This window comes from Aspergillus luchuensis, chromosome 8 (assembly GCF_016861625.1).
Source record: "Aspergillus luchuensis IFO 4308 DNA, chromosome 8, nearly complete sequence".
Lineage (NCBI taxonomy): Eukaryota > Fungi > Ascomycota > Eurotiomycetes > Eurotiales > Aspergillaceae > Aspergillus > Aspergillus luchuensis.
Genome location: NC_054856.1, coordinates 2,990,462 through 3,010,860, shown reverse-complemented (window position 1 = coordinate 3,010,860; position 20,399 = coordinate 2,990,462). Strand labels below are relative to the sequence as shown.

At 52.5% G+C, this 20,399-nt stretch overlaps 8 protein-coding genes across 8 annotated transcripts; 6 read left to right on the top strand and 2 right to left on the bottom strand.

Annotated features, from left to right (window-relative positions):
- Window positions 1-274: 274 nt before the first annotated feature.
- On the top strand, window positions 275-2,426 carry nfr1 (putative AIF-like mitochondrial oxidoreductase (Nfrl); the record flags this gene model as incomplete). Its single annotated transcript, XM_041682112.1, has 3 exons — window positions 275-839; window positions 925-1,114; window positions 1,169-2,426. The coding sequence occupies 3 exons, from the start codon at window positions 275-277 to the stop codon at window positions 2,424-2,426; spliced, it is 2,013 nt and encodes a 670-aa protein (XP_041548987.1).
- Window positions 2,427-2,951: 525 nt separating this feature from the next.
- On the bottom strand, window positions 2,952-4,334 carry AKAW2_81025S (DNA-directed RNA polymerase I subunit RPA43; the record flags this gene model as incomplete). The annotated part of the gene is made up of 1 exon (XM_041682110.1): window positions 2,952-4,334. The coding sequence occupies one exon, from the start codon at window positions 4,332-4,334 to the stop codon at window positions 2,952-2,954; it is 1,383 nt and encodes a 460-aa protein (XP_041548986.1).
- A 325-nt stretch (window positions 4,335-4,659) lies between these two features.
- AKAW2_81024A (J domain-containing protein) lies at window positions 4,660-5,915 on the top strand (the record flags this gene model as incomplete). Its single annotated transcript, XM_041682109.1, has 3 exons — window positions 4,660-4,704; window positions 4,793-5,311; window positions 5,409-5,915. The coding sequence occupies 3 exons, from the start codon at window positions 4,660-4,662 to the stop codon at window positions 5,913-5,915; spliced, it is 1,071 nt and encodes a 356-aa protein (XP_041548985.1).
- A 1,973-nt stretch (window positions 5,916-7,888) lies between these two features.
- On the top strand, window positions 7,889-8,233 carry AKAW2_81023A (uncharacterized protein; the record flags this gene model as incomplete). The annotated part of the gene is made up of 1 exon (XM_041682108.1): window positions 7,889-8,233. The coding sequence occupies one exon, from the start codon at window positions 7,889-7,891 to the stop codon at window positions 8,231-8,233; it is 345 nt and encodes a 114-aa protein (XP_041548984.1).
- Window positions 8,234-8,456: 223 nt separating this feature from the next.
- On the top strand, window positions 8,457-9,318 carry AKAW2_81022A (uncharacterized protein; the record flags this gene model as incomplete). Its single annotated transcript, XM_041682107.1, has 2 exons — window positions 8,457-8,878; window positions 8,934-9,318. 2 exons carry the CDS (start codon window positions 8,457-8,459, stop codon window positions 9,316-9,318), a joined length of 807 nt encoding a protein of 268 aa, XP_041548983.1.
- A 2,112-nt stretch (window positions 9,319-11,430) lies between these two features.
- Window positions 11,431-13,892, top strand: AKAW2_81021A (putative Ran-binding protein (RanBP10); the record flags this gene model as incomplete). Its single annotated transcript, XM_041682106.1, has 6 exons — window positions 11,431-12,344; window positions 12,403-12,629; window positions 12,690-12,820; window positions 12,889-13,135; window positions 13,194-13,709; window positions 13,762-13,892. 6 exons carry the CDS (start codon window positions 11,431-11,433, stop codon window positions 13,890-13,892), a joined length of 2,166 nt encoding a protein of 721 aa, XP_041548982.1.
- A 1,958-nt stretch (window positions 13,893-15,850) lies between these two features.
- Window positions 15,851-18,118, top strand: AKAW2_81020A (uncharacterized protein; the record flags this gene model as incomplete). The annotated part of the gene is made up of 1 exon (XM_041682105.1): window positions 15,851-18,118. One exon carries the CDS (start codon window positions 15,851-15,853, stop codon window positions 18,116-18,118), a length of 2,268 nt encoding a protein of 755 aa, XP_041548981.1.
- A 938-nt stretch (window positions 18,119-19,056) lies between these two features.
- Window positions 19,057-20,177, bottom strand: AKAW2_81019S (protein-lysine N-methyltransferase; the record flags this gene model as incomplete). The annotated part of the gene is made up of 2 exons (XM_041682104.1): window positions 19,057-19,845; window positions 19,941-20,177. The coding sequence occupies 2 exons, from the start codon at window positions 20,175-20,177 to the stop codon at window positions 19,057-19,059; spliced, it is 1,026 nt and encodes a 341-aa protein (XP_041548980.1).
- Window positions 20,178-20,399: the final 222 nt, after the last annotated feature.

Genomic DNA, 20,399 nt, shown 5'->3' with positions numbered 1-20,399 from the left:
GACTGGTGGTATGGTATTATGTTGTATCGGATGGGTTTTGAGGGTCTGATTCCATGGCAGTTCCGTCGGAATGGGCGGGCTTCTTTATGTCATGGTTCTATTACTGATTTAAAACCGATAAATAAAGCTCCCCAATGCCATGGCATCATAAATCGATGTCTATTTACTATTAAGACCTCAATTCTTTACTAGCTTGCTGACTTGCTACTACTACTAGTAGTCACCTTTGCGTGCTTCTTTCCTTCCAATCAATACTACTTATCTCCCTCCCCTCATGCCCCGACCCCTCCTCCTCCCTAGTACTGCTGCTGCCCGTCAGAGCTTCTTCCTTCGTGCTTCAGCTCGTTGGTCCCCTTGCTGCCCCTCATCCTCCTCTTCCTCATCCTCGATTCATTTTCCCTCTTCATCCGCCCGCATCCCCCTCCGCTGCTGTCGTTGCAGTTGTCGCAACTCGGCTCTCTGTCGCTGCTCCTGCTGTGCTCACCCCACTTCGGCTTCTTCTAGATCTTTCACTACTTTATCCTTCTCTAATAAACTGAACCCCTCCTCTCTCCCCATCCATCCCTCCTTACGGGCATCATCCCTACGTGCACCCTTTTCCACCAATTCCCTCAAAATGGCCCAGGATTACAAACTCAAGGACATCACGTCCCTGGCGGACGTCAAGGACATGGACAAGGTCGAGTGTGAAGTCGACGGTATTCAGGATGGCAAGGTCCTCTTGGTTAGGTATAATGGTCAGGTTCACGCTATGACCCCTAAATGTACCCACTATGGTGCTCCTTTGAAATTGGGTGTCGTGGCTCCTGAGGGGAGGATTACTTGTCCTTGGCATGGTGGTATGTTATTATTTTTACTGTTTTATTGTTGATACCCCAAGTTGGGTATAGATGAGAATGAAGAGCTAACGTCGATGTGGTATAGCTTGCTTTAATGTCGAGACTGGTGATGTTGAGGATGCGCCGGCCCCGAATGCGTTGAAGAAGTTCGAGGTGTTTGAGAAGAATGGCGCTGTTTATATTAATGCCAATGAAGCCGATGTTAAGGCGGCTCAGAGAGATCCTGCTGTCAAGTGTAGTGCTTCGCAGCAGGAGAAGTTGGTCGTCGTTGGCGGGTAAGTCAAGTCATTTGAAGAAGTTGGGGTCAGATGTTAATAGAGTCTCTATAGTGGAAGTGGTACCTTTGGTGTGGTCCAGGCGATCCGGGAGATGAAGTACAAGGGTGCCATCACTGTTATCACCCGCGAACCGAACCTCATTATTGATCGTACGAAGCTGTCCAAGGCATTGATTGCGGATGCCGCGAAGATCCAGTGGCGGCCTGAGGAGTGGTACAAGGAAGCTTCTATTGAGGTCGCCCATGATGATGTGACGGGCGTTGATTTCCAGAAGAAGACGGTGGCTACTAAGTCTGGCAAGTCGTACCCTTACACCAAGCTGGTCCTTGCGACAGGAGGTGTGCCGCGCACTCTCCCACTGGAAGGGTTCAAGGACCTTGGAAACATCTTCGTGCTCCGCACCATTCCAGACGTGCAGGCCATTCACCAGGCACTGGGCGAGCAAAAGAACAAGAAGGTCGTTGTCATCGGCAGCTCCTTCATCGGTATGGAGGTGGGCAATTGCCTTGCCAAGGAGAACGACGTCACCATCGTCGGCATGGAGAAGGCCCCGATGGAGCGTGTAATGGGCGAGCAGGTCGGCCGCATCTTCCAGGGTAACCTGGAGAAGGCGGGCGTCAAGTTTAAGCTCTCCGCCAGCGTAGACAAGGCAACTCCCTCCAGCAGCGATTCCAGCAAGGTCGGCGCAGTCCACCTGAAAGACGGCACCGTGCTTCCAGCAGATCTGGTCATTCTCGGAGTGGGAGTGCGTCCCGCGACTGACTTCCTCCAAGGCAACCCATCCGTTACCCTCGAGGAGGATGGGTCCATCAAGACCAACGAGCACTTTGCGGTCCCCGGTCTGAACGACGACGTCTTTGCTATCGGTGACATCGCCACCTACCCGTACCACGGGCCAGGAGCAGATCAGGACAAGGGCACATACACCCGTATCGAGCACTGGAACGTGGCCCAAAACGCCGGACGCGGAGTAGCACGCGCAATTGTCCACAGCGGATCATTGCAATCCCTCAAGCCCAAGGCGTTCATCCCCATCTTCTGGTCCGCCCTGGGTGCCCAGCTGCGCTACTGCGGAAGTACCGTGGGCGGATGGGACGATCTGGTGCTGAAGGGAGAGCCCGAGAACGCCAAGTTCGCTGCGTATTACTGCAAAGGAGACACAGTGGTGGCCGTTGCTACGATGGGTATGGACCCGGTGATGGTCAAGAGTGCCGAACTGATGCGGCGCAAGAACATGCCGACCAAGTCGCAGATCCAGAGTGGGGTGGATGTGTTGACTGTGGGTGTGCCTGAGTCTGTGAGGATCTAGTTGTATTTAATTGGCCATGATAATGAATCTATTGCAATGAAAGATGGGTACTGTATAGTTTATCAAGTGATATATATTCCGCTTCGCAGTAACCCGTAGTATCCTACCACCCACCTATGACTACTGTCGTTCCAACTGGTATTTGAACATCATACGCCTATTAGTATTATTTGAGAGCCCAAAATACATTGGCATAGGTGTCTTGGACCAAGCAGCCTCTTTCAATGCGCATGGCTTCATGATTCCTGTTCTCTAACCCCTCAGAAGTACTCCAGCCTTGATATAGTATCAACGACAACAACATGACAGGCATAAAATAAGATAAACCAAATTCTTTTTGATATTCCCATCTAACGCCAACCACAAACAAAGCTGAATACGATACACACACACATACACAAAAAAAGATAAAGAAAAAGAAAGATACTATATAACATGCACACATACTTATAAACAAGTCAAGTTATTCCAACCTCCCACCTCCCCAACCCCCATCCCATCCTATTCATATCATTCAATCAACACTTACTCCTTAGTCTTCTCCTTCTTCGAAGACTTGGACTTCTTCTCTTTCTTCTCCTTCTTCTCCTTCGACGAAGACTTCTTCACCTTACTAGGCGACTCCTCCACATGCACATCCACCACCTCCGGCTCCAGCTCCGGCGCCACCGACGCAGAAGCAGACCGGATGGCCAAAGCACCAGACATGGTCGTCACGGAGCCTAGTTTTCTGGGTGTCATACCGGTAGAAGATCCACTACCACCGTAGGAGCTAGAAGGAGCAGAAGAAACAACGCCCGTCCTCTCCTCCTCCAGAACCCTCTTCTCCTCCTCCTCATCCAGCATCGTACCCTCAATGCTCAGGAATCCGCTCTCCCGCTCCGACCCAGGAATCACATCCACATCCACAACCCGGAACTTGATCGTGCCGCGCACACGGTGACCAGAGACCGACTGGAAGTATCCTTCCGCAGCGGCGGTTTCGTCGTCGTCGTAGTAGTCGCCTGTGGCGTTGTTGTTGTTGTTGGTAGAGGTGGAAGTAGTAGGATCCGTATCAGCAAGAGGGTTCACGTCCTCGGCGAGGGCGATGGGACGGAAGAGTTCCTTGGCGGGGTCGAAGGCAGATTTCTTCTTTCTTCCTTCGGAGGTGGAGGAGGAGTCGCTGTCTTCATCGTCTTCTTCCTTTTCTGTAGCGGAGGTGGTGGATGTCTGCTGCTGCTGTTCTTCTTCTTCCAATTCCTCGCCGGGAGGAATCCACTTCCAGCTCGGGGGTAGACGTTTCCGCTCAATGCCTACAGAGAACAGGTTCAGGACGATCGCGCCCAGGAATCCCTCCGATTGCACGTTCACCCATCCTTCGAGGATCTGGCCGCGCTGGGGCCGGAATACTAGGAAGGTCGCCGTGAGGTAGACGTACAGGACGCCGTATTCGCCGGCGGTGCGGGCCAGAGTCAGTGGTTGCGGGAGGTTGGGGTCTTCGGCGTTGACGATGTTGGTGGATGAGGGCGGCGGGGTGCTGGAGATTGAGGCATTGGAGTAGGCGAGGACGATGCCTTTCAGGGGGGCGTAGTAGGTGAGAAGGAGCGGGGAGAGGTGCTCTGCTAGCAGGGAGGCTAGGGCGTGGGTTGGGGAGATGGAGATCGGAGAGAGTGGGAGGTAGAGCGTTGCGGTGGTGAGGGTGTAGGGGGAGTCGGGGATCGTGGGTTTGCTAGTACTGGTGCTGGTCTTGGACTGGGATTTCTTGCTGCTGCTGCTCTTCTTGCTGCTGGTGGCATCGCTTTCGTGCTTGCGCTTCTTCTTGCTGGGTGATGTGGTGTCCTTGTGTTTGCGCTTGCGGTCTTTTTCGGGCGAGGTTTGTCTGGCTGGCCCTGTCGGGTGGGGGTCGAGGTCCATTGCGTCGAGGGCCATTGTGTCTATTGGGGAGGGGGATTGGCGGCGCAATGGAGGGCAGGTTGTGTTGATTGATTTGATGCCGGTGGAACTCGATGCCTTTTTTTTTTCCCTCTTGACTTTTTTTTTTTTCTTTTCGGATTTGCGAGTGGAGGCGGGCGGTGGGGTGGGCGGTGAGGCGGGCTTCTATCCGGAGTGGGTGTTTAGTTGGAGGCATAGAGATAGACAGACAGCTTCTGGAACCAGCAGTTTGGTCGTTTTCGCTCTTTGGTACTGTTGGTCTTTGGTTACTGGTTTGATGGAGGCTTAATATTGTCTGTTCTGTTGAGATACCATCCCGCCCATGTCGTCCCTTCTCTCTTTCTTCGGTTGGGCTGTCCTCCCAAACGTGAGTACCGTGTCCATTCCCTCCGCAATTCTATAAACGCCGTGTTGCGCAGTACGAAATACACAGTCGTTAACACCGTTCGCATTAGTATGTCACCTCCATCGTTCAGAGCGTCTACTATGGCATCACCATCCGCGCAGGCGAGCCCCGCCCTCAGCCAGGCACTCCGCGCTATGCGCGACACCGCCGGCGCATCTACATCCTCGTCGTGACCAGCTACCTCCTCTACACTCTCTACGAGACCTTCCATCGCGTACAAGTCGCAGGCGACTTCTACCGCGCCCTGGGGGTTTCTCCGTTTGCCGATGAACGCACTATCAAGTCGCGCTTCCGTCGTCTGGCTGCCCAGCACCACCCAGATAAGGCCGGCGGCGCCGTGTCGGACAGCTACTTTGTGTATCTGAGGCTGGCGCAGGATACGCTCCTCGACCCCGTGAAGCGGGTCGCGTATGATATGTACGGCCCGGACATGTTGAATTGGGGCGATAAGAGAACCCTGCAGGAGTTTGTGATGGCTGGGTTGCAGCGGTCTTTGCCGCAGTATGTGATCGGGTTGGTTACGATTGTGGTGCTGCAGTTTACGTATTGGTCGGAGTGGGGACGTTATGTGAGTATACCTGTTCTCCTTTCTCGTACTTTGAATTGCGGTTCTTCGACTTGGGCTTGGGTTGTATGATGGCTAATGGTGGATTGCTTTCGTCTAGTGGCGCTACTTCACCTTCGCTGCGCTGGTTACCCTCGAGTCGATCCTACTTACACGTCCTACGGCATTACTACTCCCGTGGAGCTATATCCCCGCCGGATTGCAGGGTTTGCTGGGCTTCTCGTCCAAGGGCCCCGAGTTCTATCTCCTGCCGTTTCAGATCCTGACGCTGGCCCAGCGTGCCTCGGTCACTCTGCACATCTTCATCTCGCAGGTCACGCCGCCGGAGATTAGTAAACGGGCGTCGTCTGCTCCGGGCGATCGTCTGCATCCGCAGACCATGCAGAAACTGGGTCAGCTGGCGCAGCTCTCTCGGGCCACGGATGGCGAAGCAACTCGGCTGCTGCAGTTGGGGTTTGCGCCGTTCAAGGGTGATCGTGAGGGCGTGACGGCGCTGCGGAAGGGCATGAAGGAGGCGCTGGTGCTGGGCAGTGTTCGGGCTAGTCCGGGAGTGCAGCAGGCGGTTGGGGAGGTGATTCGACGGAAGAAGCAGGGGAAGGCGGATTGAAGTGATGAAATGAAGTGAAGTGAAGATATTATGTATTTTCTTTTGATTTTAGTAGTAGAACACATTTCTTTTCTTAGTTGAATATATATTCAGTTCGAATGGAGTGATACAATAGTAGTATGATTGCTGTAATACTCCCTACATTCACCCGGTAGATTAATCTGAACGATGGTGGTGTCGATCTTACACAATAGTAGTAGTGAATTAAATGTCCGGCTTAGAATTCAGCCATGAGGCGATCAAAATGTTTAGCATCCTTATTGGCAGCTGCCGCAGTGAATGCGTGGCCTGTTTCACTCCCAGCAATCCAGCCTACTATACATACTACTACTAGTACTGTAGACATGAAGATACTACGTATATATATACGTGTGTCATTATTGTCAGATTCTGGAGTCTTAGTATAACATCTATATAAATAACCGTTCCAATACTGTTAACAAATAAATGCCAAAGATAGTTGGCCATGGAATGGATTATGGCCAAGGCAAGGCAGCCTGGCCGATCGGGGCCAGATATGCTGGTTCACAGTTGAGGGATTTCATGGATTGAATCCCTTTAGTGCAGCGGTTGTTGTTACTAGTTGGTTGGTTGGTCGATTGATTGATTGATTGATTGCTCCGAGCTTCCACCCTTCTTACCCCCTCTTTTCTTTCCTTGCACTTTGTAGTAACTGAACCCCCCTGGATAGTGGCATTTTAGTGTACTCCGGATCCTTGTTAACTAGATACTTGGCCGGAGGGGGGAAAATATGTAGCTAGATGTTACTAGTAAGTATAGTTGTTAGATTAGTTAGTAGATAGGTCAGTTGGTCTCTCCAATCCAAAAGAAAGTCGATTCCCTTTTCTAGGATTTGGTTTGGTTTGGTTTCTTTCTTTCCTCTTCTATCCTGTACTGTATGTACATTTTCCTTTCCCTCTTGGAAATAAGACTCAGCTGATGCACGATGCATGGTTTTTTAGTTCCAAAGTATGTAATGTATCTTTAGTATCCTGCATCAGGTGTGCAAACGGATGGATCGATTGATCATCCAAAGTAAACTAAACCTGAGAATAAAAGAAAAATGCGAAATTAAAATTGATTTTTTGAACGCTTACGAATAAATGGGAAAAATTTAGTTCCAAGTGAAGGAAAAGGGAATACTAGGAGGAAGGAAAGCCGGAAGCGGCTGCGGTTCGTTCGTTCTTTTTTGACCCAAAAGTCTAAGCGGCGCCAGGCGGGACGGGCGATCCATATTTTTTTTTCTCCCATTCCCTTTCCTTCATTTATTTTTGCAATTTCGTGATCAGGAGAGATGGGAGGAAGAGGGAAGAAGTGAGTGGGAGAGAGAGGACCGGACTGGGAAGAATATGGATGAGAGAATGTGGCTGGTAGTGAATGATTGAATGGGATTCTTGTATTCTGTTGGAGACTTATTTATATAAATAAGTATTGTTGTATTGTTGTTTCTATTGAATGGTATCAGTGTATTCAAATAGTTGTTTAAGAAGTGAATAGCTGTAGTCATAACTCTCATAGAGAAATTGCAGTTCATGGTTTTCATGGTCTGAATGAAGGCATTCATACGGACATACGGCTCCGGATAAGTCCAGGAGATGATGTGATGCGCGTGGTATGGTATTGGTAACCGTCCAGATGGGGGTGTTTTTCAAGTGTTTCTGACCAGACAGGAACCGTTCTGTTGCTGGGTGTAGAGAAGCAACTTGGCTAGCTGCCACCGTAGTAAAGTGCTTATCTACTAGAGAACAAGACGCGTATCAGACGGTATGAAGACGCGGCGGTAACGCGCCGGACCCAGTAAAATGGGGGGATGTCTCCGTAAAGTAAGTAAGTACGGAAAGGGCGGGCGGCGAAAGGGCAAGTCAGTAGGCAGTCGGAACTGACCTTCAGCTTCTCTCCTGGACTGACCGCACCAGAAAAGTCTGGCTTGTCGTTCCCTAGACGAGGAGCGTGAGAAACACACACACACCACAATGAAACCACCACTCGGCGCCTCGACATCCCCATCCATCCCTTTCTTCCCTTCCCCGTCTCCCTCCTTCTCTTCTCCTCTCCCTCCTTCCATCTTCCTCCCCCATCACCATCATCATCCTCACCCTCAACTCCACCTACACCACCACCGCCCTATCCTCACCACCGGAGTATGTCACCAGCGCCTCACGTCCACTGCCTCCCTCTTCAGCCCTGCCAGACTTTCGCCTCTCTCTGACCGAGTCTCGCCGCCGCCCACGACTAACACCACCACCACCACCATTCATCCGGTTCCCTTCCATCCCACCAACCAATCCCTCAACACCCACGTCACGATCGTCACTTAATTCTTCCACCTCCTCGCCCCAACTCAGTCTTGCGGCTTTATTAATCCTCACCCACCTCACCTTCGCCTACGTTTGGCTGTGTTCTCTGCCTAAACAACCCGATCGGGGGGTCCCTTCTCTCATCTTACTCTCCTCCCAACTCCTCTTCGCATCGTCTGAAGGGGCAACCCAACCTATCTCATCATCAACTCCAACAACGATCTCGACGTCGAGACGATCCACCATGCCGGCCGCCAGCTCTGCCAGCTCCACCGCAAACGGTCGCTCCAGCCGATCTGGACCTTCCAAAAGGATTGTTGTCCTCAAGCTGTCTACGGATCTGCTGAGCCAGTTCGTGACACCACCGCCCGAGGGAAAGGACAAGAAGAGCAAACGGGGTAGCGTCAGCAACACCGACTCGCCCGTCAAGATTCAGGAGCCTTCGTCCCCGGCTTCCTCGTCTGCCGAACTACCTCTCCCTCCTTCGTCCGTGGACAATGCCTCCGATGCTGCGTCCACCCCCGCCGCAGGCACCCCGGCTGCAGACACACCTCGCCGCAAGGGCGTTCCGGGCCCTAAGCCGGGCACCAAACGAGGCCTCAACCAGACGGGCGAGACCACTCCGAAGCCGAGAGGCAAGCCCGGTCCCAAGAAGAAGCCCCGACTGTATGTTCTCCAACCCGATCAATCGGTAATGGTGCATTTGCTAACTGTCTCTTAGTGATGACGGCACTGTCGACACTGCCAAGTTAGTGGCCGCTCACAAGCTCGGTCCCAAGGCCAACTTGGGTGCCATCAATGCTGGTCTACGCGCTCTAGATCGCACCGGGGCCCCATGCCGTCGCTGGGAGCGTAAGCCTCTTCAGCTCAAGAGCTTCACCGGTATTCAATGGATGCTGCCTTCTTGGCGTACTCCCCGTCCGTTGAAGTCCGAGGAGAACGACGAGGCTCAGGGCATGGCTCTTGAGACTGGCGACAGCGACAGCAAGGCCAACCAGAGTGCCAGTGGCGTCCCCAGCGAGAAGAGCACTGGTGATGGTGAACTTACTCCCGCTCCGCCCAACCTGACGGAAGCGTCTTCTCCTGCCATCGCCATGACTGCTTGAAGAATCATGCAACCGCTGTTGCTTCTTCCACCAACGACATATTGTCCTTCCTGTACATTACTTTTTGACACACTACTACTTTTATTTCTTTCGATGTTCCTGGTGATGGCTTTTCTGTTTCTGCACTTGCGTGTTGCTTGGGTTGGCGTTGGGTTTGACGGTTACCGGACTTTATCAGCGCTTCACTCGCATGAGACGTATTTGAGGCTCTGGCATGGGGACGTGGCGGTGCATCCTGCACATTTCATGGGCTCTTTCTCTGTGAGCTGCTTGCTTGCTTTCACTGCTCGGTTTGCTTTTACTATTTACCACTGTTCTGTATCAGTAGAGATTTCGCTTATGGGCTTGGACAAGGGGTTGAGGGAATTTTTCTTGTTTATCGGCGATTGGCCGCATATTCGAGACATGGATACCAAAATGGACTGGAATGGCAGCATTGTCTGCGTTGTCCCACATGGAATTGAAGGCCGATTGTGCACCTGAAGGGCCGCACGTGCTCACTATATTCATCTAGACTAGTAGCTGTCTTGTAGTCCGTAGATAACCGGAGGAATCACCATTCCATGACTACCCGCTAGGAAAGCCTACTTCTCTAGGCTACGATCAAGGGATGCTTGCCTCCGTCGTTGCACTCTGGGATATATATTTAGGTGATACAGTGTGGCAGGAGCTGATGTTACATCCACGACGCCTAAAAAGCAAAGACGGGGGAGATTTCCGGTAGCCAAGACTGTCAGCATTCGTCGTGCTGCCTCCATCCTCCCCCCCCACAAAGAGTAGCAAAAGTCTTTAAGCTGTGGAGCAATAGACTTCGTATCCTAGCTACGGAGTGGGTATCCACTATACTGTATACTTACTGACGAATTCTCCCTGTCCAAGGATGCTCCCGGACGAAGGAAAAATCGTGGGTTGGACCGTCCCGGGGTGTGTGTTCCCCCCCATGGCGCCAGAGCCGGGGGTGATACACAACCCTGGCATCATAGTCCCGCCCAGTTCTAGTCTAGACATAACCAACATTTGACATCAAGAAAGAGTCTCCCCCACAATCCGCCCCATGGATAGGTAGAAGGGGAACGGGGAAATTAAGTAACTGCTCAGCAGGTTGTCATTCCTGTTGGACCATAACGGATGATGAATGAATGAATGAATGAATGAATGAATGCAAGGGCAGGGGGGGAAGAAACGCGGGGAGAGGGAGGGGGAAGAATTCCCCCCTTCTCCTCATTCTGACAAGGAGCTAAACTAAGAGTAAATAATACACGGGGATTTGTTGTATGCCTACCGGTCCTGTCTCCTTTTTTTGCTCTCTCTGTGGATGGATGATCATGATCATAAGGAAGAAGAAGAGGAGGAGGAGGAGACAGAAGCCGAAGTCTTGCCCTTCTTCCCCGCAGTTTTCTTCTTATTTGTATTAATAGGATTCTATGAGTGATAATAATAACAATAATAATTTAATATGAACTATGGCTCGGGTCAGGCCATCCGTCATGTTTCTGTCTGTCATACTAAAAGACTGACTGTTCTGCTCACTTTTCTCCTTGGGTCACGCGAGGTGTGTCCTTTTGGTCATTCACTGCACGCGGTTCTGGTCCTTCTCTTTTTTTCCGTCTTGAGAATTTCGTTCTTTTGTTTTTTCTTTTTCGTTTTCACTTTGGTTTGGTGCTGGCATTTCTGCTTGTGTTAATGTGAGTGAGCACGAAGCGCGTTTCTGGATTGATCGTTGGCTTCATGTATGTATCTCTCTCTCTTTCGTCTTCTACTACTTACTATCGATCAGCCCTTTAGGGGGAGAGTTATGTTGCTCCACTTACGCTCCCCGGTTACGGAAGTGCCCCAGAACTAACCAATACTCCACGAGACAGTGAGCCAAAGCCAGACCCGCGAGCAACGGGGAAAGCGACAAAAGAACGAGGGAAGTTCTGGTGCAGAGTATAACTGTTGATCAACAAGAAACAAATAACGGACGAGCGAACGAGCAGAAATTCATCGTGCAGATACAAATGGTACGAATGGAAGACATTATTTGAAAAGTACTGGCTAAGTAAACTAACAGAGCAAGCGTTAAGTTAGTACCCGGCAGCAGCAGCAGTAGCAATAGCAGAAGCAGCAGCCATGACTGACGCATCGTTTCCCCCTTCCGGTGGAGCTCCACGAGCAGCTGCTGCTCTCACTACCTCAACTACCACTGCCTCCACTACTGCCGCTACTACCACCACCACCTCCTCCTCCTCCACTCCTTCGACTTACAACTACTACTCCAACATCCCCAGTATCTCCTCCATCCCCCGTCGGTCTTCTTACGCTTCAGTGCTGTCGGGGACCGCCGCTCTCTCCCCTCCCACCTTTAGCAATCATCCTTTCTCGCCCTTCTCCCCCTCCCTCTCCACCTCCACCGCCTCGTATCCCCCGCCGCCGCCTTTCTCTCCCGACGCCCGCCTACTGAGGCCATCCGCCGCCGTGGATGCCGAGATGCAAATGAACTCCTCATGGAGGTCGTCGCCCGGCGATTCCCTTCCTCCTTACTCTCGGAAGTTTGCCAACCTCGCCCGCTTTGACCCTTGCTATCACAACCCCGGTGCATTCACCGACTCGCCCACACCCTCCTTCACCCCCTCATATCTCCAAAACTCCCGCTATGTCTCCCGTCTCGATGCCGCCCGTCGGGCAAAGCATGCAGCCCAGCGCGATGGCGCCATTCCCTCCTCCACCTCGAATAACCTCTCCACTTCCTCCAGCCAGGCTAGCTTGCCCCGGATTGCACCTTCTCATCGGGGCATGACCTATGATATCATCGAAAGAGAACCCCCCAGCGATGACGACCATCTGCTACCCCTCCCCTCCCGATGGAGCGACGACGATAAATTCACCGGCCTGGAGCTTGGAAACGGAGGGTTAGAAGTCCGATACACTGGTCCGGTCAACAAGCATGAACATGAGGCTGCTGCCGTTCGGGCAGATAATCCCATGCCCCCGCAGTGCGGGATCTACTACTTTGAGATCACCATCTTATCCAAACCCAAAGAGGGGTACGCGGAGGCCACTCTGTACCCGTATGGTTCATCAGGTTGCTGACTGGGAACATAGCATGATCGGAATCGGATTCTCGAGCAAGAAAGCCTCGGTAGAACGACTGCCCGGATGGGAACAGGAATCATGGGCTTACCATGGCGATGATGGGAAGTCCTTCTTCGGAGAAAGTCAGGGGCAAGGACGACAGTACGGCCCGACGTTTGGGGCTAATGACACTGTGGGATGTGGTGTGAATTTCTCCACGGGATGTGCTTTCTTCACCAAGAATGGCGTGTTCTTAGGTACCTCCATGCTGGCTGCCTCACAATGGCGAGAGTATTACCTCAGCTAACCACGACCAGGAAATGCATTCCGGGAACTACGAAACTTAAAGGTCTACCCGTCGGTGGGCATGAAGAAGCAACCGCCCGTCCACTTGGTAGTGAACTTTGGGCAGCAGCCCTTCATGTTTGATATCGATGATATGGTCAAGGTAAGCCAACCCACGCACTATTCTTGTTGGAGTTGTAGAGTTGTAATGTAGCTAATAGTTCCGGACAGAAAGAAAAGTCGTTGATCCATTCGGAGATTGCTCTGACCAGCACGGCCAATCTGCAACCCCCGTTGGATGAATCGGGCCTGCTGCAGGAGTTGGTGGCGCAGTTTCTTGCTCATGACGGCTATGTCGAGACCGCCCGCGCGTTTGCCGAAGAGGTAGCGGCAGAGTCGACGGCGTTGGAGAACGGTCGACAGGCACCTTTGAAGAAGTACGAGGTGGAGGAAGATGTTGAAGCCATCAACCGGCAGAGTATGACTGTCTACACCCTTGTAGTTTGTTTTTTTTTCCCTGTACTAATTGGCGACAGAGATCCGCGCGGCTATCTTGGAAGGCGATATCGACAAGGCACTCAAGTATACTAATGCCTACTACGCGAACGTATTGCAGACCTACCCGCAGATCCACTTCAAGCTACGATGCCGCAAATTCCTGGAGATGATGCGTCGGTGCAACGAGTCGTCGCCGTCGCCCTCTAAGCGCGGCAAGTCGTCGAATGGGCTGTCGGACAGCAGCGCAGTGTTTGACCAGGAGATGGAGTTGGACGAGCAGCTACAGGAAGGCGATGGCTACGAGGCGGACGGCATGGACATGGAGGAGACGGAGAGCACAGCGCGATCGAACGAGCTACTCACGGAGGCGGTGCAGTACGGGCAGCAATTGTTCCTGGACTATCCACCAGAGGAGCGGGGTGGGGATCGGAAGATGCTGGATGACATCTTTTCCCTAGTGGCCTACCAAGACGCGCGACGGTCAGTGCATGGCCACTACCTGGACCCTGCGGGACGAATTGCCGTGGCGGAAGAGTTGAACTCGGCCATTCTCGGTATGTTAATTGTAAATCTACTGATAACAGTACGGTTACTAATGGAAAGCAGTGTCGCTGGGTAAATCCTCATCGGCCGCGCTGGAGCGACTTTACCAACAGACCGAAGTGCTGGTGAACGAGATTAGCGAGGAGGGCGGCGCCGGGGCGTTTATTAATGTGCGTAATGACTTGCTACTTTGAGCGGGCGATCTGGGTAGTTCTCGGGAGTATTTTATGTGAAAGGTTTGATTACATGTGGCATGTGAAGAAAGACTGTACCTGCATCTCATGATGGATTGATTGCAGCAGGGGTTTGAGTTCTTTGGGGGGCGCGAGTGGCTATGCCTTCTTCCTTTCTCTCCCTTCCGAGGGAAAAGAAGGGGAGAAAAAAGGCGCGGTAGGTAGTAGTACATACGACAGCAGACAGTGTAGGGAATAGCGGAATATGCAAATGCACACCGGTCCACTCTCTGGGCTTTCCGATGAAGAAGAAGACGAGGCTGATGCTGATGATGAAACGAGCCAGGAGAGGATGGAATTGGGCGACCGGATGGAGCAGTGGATGGAGACAGGACCAGCTGGCACGGGATGCTGCATCCATCAGGCACCGACCAGCCTCCCTGGTTTGCCTTGCTTGCTTCTGCTTTGCTGCGTATCATTTTCATCGGGGAGTGGAGTCTGTTCCGGATCAGATCGGGGGAGGGAACAAACAGTTGTCAGTGCATTATTCAGGAATGAGTTATTTTTATCTTCATGTGAGTATCGAGGGAAAATTTCCAATTTCTCCCATATGTTGATACTCATAGTAGATGATTGTTGTAGATTGAAACTACTGACGGATGAGAGTGTGTTGTAAGCCTGTACTGTCCGTAATGGCAGTACCGATAAACTTCGCTGCCGTGGGTAACTTTTCCCCGATCGAGCCAATCAGCTGCCCTAAATCAGCTGGCCGCCTTGATTACATCTTTTTGTGTTTTGTTCGACATCATCGACTGGGCGAAATGCATTATTTACGCTTTACTTCTTCTTCCAGTGAAACTCATTCCATTCCATCAATTTAACCCAATTCTTTCCCCCCCGGTCGTGCATGTCGGCCATTGGACCTGCAGGATTCGGTCTCTGCATTCTTCCTAGGCCCGACAAGGCCCTTTCTTGCCTCGGATTCTTTTCCTCCTTTTCCCCCTAATCATAATTAGTTAACATTAACTAAGTTAGTGACTGGTTTGTGTCTGAAGCAAAGACACCATCTCCACTTCAGCGCCTAAAATTAATCTCTCACTACTCTCCTCTCTATCTCTCTCACTGACTGCCTCTCTGGTCTCTCGATGAACTGGCGTCTCCAGTCCAGCTCATCGCTCCGACTAGTAGGGGTGCCAACTCACCTTCTGCTTCAACTTCCTCCACCTGTTCCGAAGAATCCTGCTGCTACTGCCGCTGCTACTTTCCCTCCCAGCCATGGATTCCGATCCACCAGCCGCTAATCATTTGCCCTGCATTCCCTCCCACGCGGCCACCAGTTCCTCTTCTGCCTTTCCCCGTTGCTGCTGTGGCCGCGATGACTGCGCATTCCTGCTCCATAATCATGTCGCCTTGGAGGGGCTCGAAAAGGATTTGGCAACTGCCGCGAGGCTGGGCCAGGTACGTTAGTTAGTCTACTATTTTCCTTTTTTTCTTACTTTTTTCGTCTCTTACACTTTCCTTCTCCCCGTGCTTTTCCGTCGGTGGATTAATGGCATTATTCATTCGCATTTTAAACTTCGCTCGTTGGATGGTTCGCCGACGTCACCCTGGTTTTCCCGGCCGCGGGGGAGTTGCTGGTCGTACAACCGGCCTCTTACTTCCCTGCTGTATAAGGATGACCGGCCAGGGATCTTGCCTTGCTTTAGTTTCTCGTTTCTGCATGTCTGCCCATTGGCTTTTATTTAACCGTTTCATCGTGTTGCGTGACGCCCCTCTATATCTATATCTATCTATCTATATCCTTTATACTCTCTCTCCTGTATACCCGCCCACCCACATACTTCTGTCGGGCTGCACATACTTCTTGTCTACCCGCACATTTTTGTTACCTTTTTTGGATGGATCGGTGCCCACCGTTGGAATTTGATCATCGCTCGGGCTCGCGAAGATGAATGCAATAGATTGCAGTCGATCGGGAGATGCCTTCGTGGCTTCCTCGCCGCCATCATCACCACCATCCTCCATGCTGGCGTCGTCCCCAGTACTCTCCCATTGCGTTTTTGTCCGTCATGACTGTTTTTCCAGATAAAGCTGCCATGGCGGCAGCCACTAGCAGCTCATCATCGCTAACCTTTGCTCTCCAGGCTCTACTCCACCGTCATGAATCCTACATGGCCGAGGCGGAAGAGGACCGCCATCGGTTACTCGTCAGCATTGAGAATTTAGAACGCGAAAAGCGGGAAGTCCAGGCTGAGAATGCCCGCATCATTGAAGAGAATCGCGGCCTGCTAGAGCAGCTCGATGGCCTCAACAAGGCCGTCGCCGAGTCTGACTCCCACTCCAAGTCGCTGGAGACCCGCCTCGAGAGCACCGAGGCGGAGCTGCGCAAACTCACGCACTCTGCGGCGCGCGCCGCCGATCTCGAAGCGCAACTGGCGCAAATGGAAGCGGAACAATCCAAGCTGCAGGAGAGCCTGCAGTCCGCACAGGAGGACTCCAAGTCGGCCGTCCAGCGATGGCGCCAAGCTGAATGTACCTTGCGGGACCTGCACGATCAGGTGGATCGCATCGAGAAGGAAGCCCGCGAGGAACGGGACCGACATGCGGAGCTGGTTCAACGTATGGAACGGCGACGGACCGTGGAACGGGAGCTTGATGGCGCCGCTGGTCGACTGAAGGGTGCCGCAGCGGCCCAGGAGTTGGGCCGTAATCGCGGCGGCGCAACGGTGGTATCCCGCTTCGTCCGAGATATCCTACAAGACAATGCCAACCTACAGATGGGGATCATGGAGTTGCGGGAGATGCTAGAAAGCTCCAACCAGGAAGTCGAGAATCTGCGGGATCAGGTTCTATCGCACCAGCCGTTGGGGCCCGAAGACCAGGAGATCCGGCCGTCCACGACCCTCAGTCAGGAACTGGAGTCAAAGGAGTCGCGCCGGGTGTCGCAGGAATTCCACATCCATCACCACTATCACTCACCAGCCATCAAGAAGGAGCGGGGGTCCCTCTTCCGTCGCAACAAGAAGAGACGCTCCCTTGGCAGTGCGACGGTGCTACACTCGGCTGCAGGAACACCCCTCCCTCACAGGCCGAATCACCGCTCCAAACCCTCGACTTCCTCCGCTTCCACGATCCTTTCGCAAACCTCCGTCTCTATTCCCCCGACGGTTCCTCACCGTTGGTCAGTGCAGTCGCCTGCGACGGAATCGATGGCCAGCTCCCCGCAGTCGGCTTACCAGCCATCATCCATCTTTGACCGGGTAGACCGCGGGTTCGATTCCTCGCAACCGACAAGCCCTGACAGCACGGTCTTCTCTTCGCCGCTGCGAAACGGCCGGTTCAAAAAGGCGCAGATCGATGCGGCATATCGCTCGCTGGATGGCGACGGAGTGTCAATACCGGGCATTGACGACGAACTGGTTCATGACTATTTCCAGCGTCGCAGCAGCGCCGAATATGCGGGCAGAGCCCCGATGCAGTCCGTCATTCCGGAGGAGAGGGAAGATGGGCGATCGACAAACTATCCTGAGTCCGAGCGGGCTGCCTCTCCTGCCGTTCAGGAGGGCATGTTCTCCACGCCCTATCGCGGCCCTCGTCGCAGCGCCTCCCATGAAAGTCTCTTTTCCGTGGCTGGCATGGACATCCACACGCCCAGCCGTCGTCCTTCGCGACTGAGCGACCTCCACTCCAGTGCTGTCCCGGTCCGCATCCCCCGCCGGATCATGTCCTCCAGAGCCGACCTGTTCCCCACGCCTCCCGTCATCTCTCCCAGCATCGTCACAGCGGGCAGCGAGCTGGCGATGATAACCGACCAAAGCCCGCAAACACTCCTTGCCTCGGTGGCCGGCAGTCGCAGTCAAACTCCGGTTGAGAACGACCCCGAAGACACCACCACCTCATCCCGCAAATTCTCCTTGGGCCGACGTGTGGGCGGCTGGGTCCGCGGACACTGGGGCACGGCGCCCACCTCGTCCAACGAATCCAACGCCGAGACGTCCGCCACAGCTTCTGCTCCTACTTCCAATACACCCAGCCGGAGGCCCTCATCCGCCGGCTCGGCCTCCAGAAAGAGCCGACACCACCGGCCTCAGCTGGCCCCTCCTTTGCGCTTCCGATACCCGGGTGTGAACCAGAAGGGACCGATCCTGGGGTTCCGACCCCCGTCACGATCACGAGTGCCGGTATCGGTGCATGCAGAGCAAGTAGACGAGGGGCTACTCCGGGAGAGCCTTGCCGACTGCCAGTGAATTACCACTGGTATATTGTTTTAATGTCGAGAGTATCTTGTTGATCACGGTGCTGTCATTCTATTCAGTTACTACCTGCTAGTGTTGATGAGCGTGATTTCAGCATACACTATTGGGGTGTATGCACACAATCCCTATGTGGTTCATTACTTACTCTTTTATTCACTCATTCCTGTCTTGGAGAGGGGGGCGTTCCTTAGATATATTATGATACCCATGAGCGATGTCTATATTGCATACACATACAGAAAATATTTATATTACTATCATTAGAAGAGAAGGTAGTTAGTACCTTCTCTAAGGGAATTATACAAATCAATGCCTATGATTTATAGAGCATAACAAAGTATCTAGGTCATCACTCTTTTCTATTGTCTATAACATACATACACACACCCATACACAACCCCTCTTACAACCGATATAGAGTCTACGCAGTAATCCTATACGTCCTAATCGGAATAACCGTCGAATGAAAAAACCCCCTCTGAAGCTCCTCCGCAGGCGACTCAAACGGCACCCGCTCCACCTTCAGCGCACTTTGCTCTGCTCGTTACATACACAGTCAGTCCCACCCTTTTTACAAATAGAACTAAACTCGAGAACAGAAAAAAGGGGAGGGGGAAGGGTTTTACGCACCACAAGCATCCAAGAACGCCCCAAAAGTCCGCTCATTGCGTAATGTCGCCGAGATGAGAAATTCCTTGACGGCGTATTTCTCAAAGAGGGATTTGACGGTTTGTACTAGGAGGGGGACGAGGTCGATGTCGTAGATCTGGATTTTGAGGTACATGTCAGTTTTTCTCGTTGTTGGGATGGAAGAGGTGAAGAGGGAGGTAGGTGGGTGTGTATGTGGTGCAACGCGACACAGCAGCACATTATATGACACGACGTGATGCACACCATTTCATCCGGTGTAGAGGTAGCTAGCTAGCTAGTTACCATAGCCAGAGGAATGGATAGTGCTCGGGATATTCGCTCCTGATTAGGCGATTGCACCCAGTGCTTCGGGCCAGAGTTGCACGTTGTTCATCCATTGTATACAGACCAACAAAGCAAAGGGAAAATAGGGAAGGGAGGATACGGAAGGGAAAGAGAAGAGAAGAACGTACCAAATCTGCACCCAGCGCAACATCAAACTCTACCTTCACATAATCTCCCACCTGCTGCAGTTCATCATCATCATCCTCACCACTCCCCCTAGACAACTCCCTCCCCCACTCCCAAATCCACCCCTTGAACACCCCACCATCATCCTTCTCCCCAGCTAACCCATTCCGTCCCGCACAATCCCTAATCTGCCTCATCAACCCCAGCTCCCGATCCGTCGCCACCACCACCTCCGGCTGCAAATACCTCGCACAGAACATCGACACCATGCCCGTCCCGGCACCGAGCTCAAGCACCTTCTTCCCGGCGATGTGCGCCTTTCCTGCTGCCGTGGAGGAGAGGTACGTGGCCAGATGCAGAGCGGCTTCCCATGTTCGGTGGCCGGTTGTACCGGCTGTTATGATTGCGGAGCGGGATTCGGAGGTGAGGATTGTTCGTCGTCTCTTATTAGTCTCCAATGAGTCATGATCGTCGTCGTCGTCGTCGTCGTCGTCGTCTTCTTCTTCTGGTGGCGCGGTGTAGGTAATGTAGGTGAGTTGTTGGGCTTGTTCGATTGATGAGGGCTTGGGGAGGGTGAGGAGCGTGCTGTATTCTTCGAGGAGGGATTCATTGATTTCCTAATTTGGGAATTGTGGTTTAGATATAGTGTGGGTGGGTAGGGTATGCAGTGTAAAGCATACTCAAGGGATAAATGGAATCAGGATCAGCGTACATCCTCCTCGGGGTTGGAGAGTAGGGATTCTAGTTTTGTGATGAGGCGCTTGAGCACGCGCGTGCGGTAGGCGGGTGGGGGGAGGGGTTGTTCATTTGCGGCGTGGGATTCGGAGAAGAGAGTGGTGTAGATGGTTTCTTGGGTGGTGGGGTCGAGGAGGTGGTTGTCTTCGGGGAAGGTGAGGAGGTGGGGGTCGAGTTGTTGGAAGTATTGGGCTGTGAGGAGGGAGAGCGACATTTTGTATATTGACTCTCTCTCTTTCTCTCTGTATGTAGTGGAGATAAAAAGTGATATAGAATTAGTTTGATAGTTAACTAGTTACTGATAAGTGGTTATCTTAGTGGATTGCATAGGTTAGTAAGCGATGCGCTACCCTAGCATAACTACTTTGTTTTTAGTTGATGTTTCTAACCGTATCTGGTAAGGTGTGTATTACTAAGGATACATTCACAAAGGGTA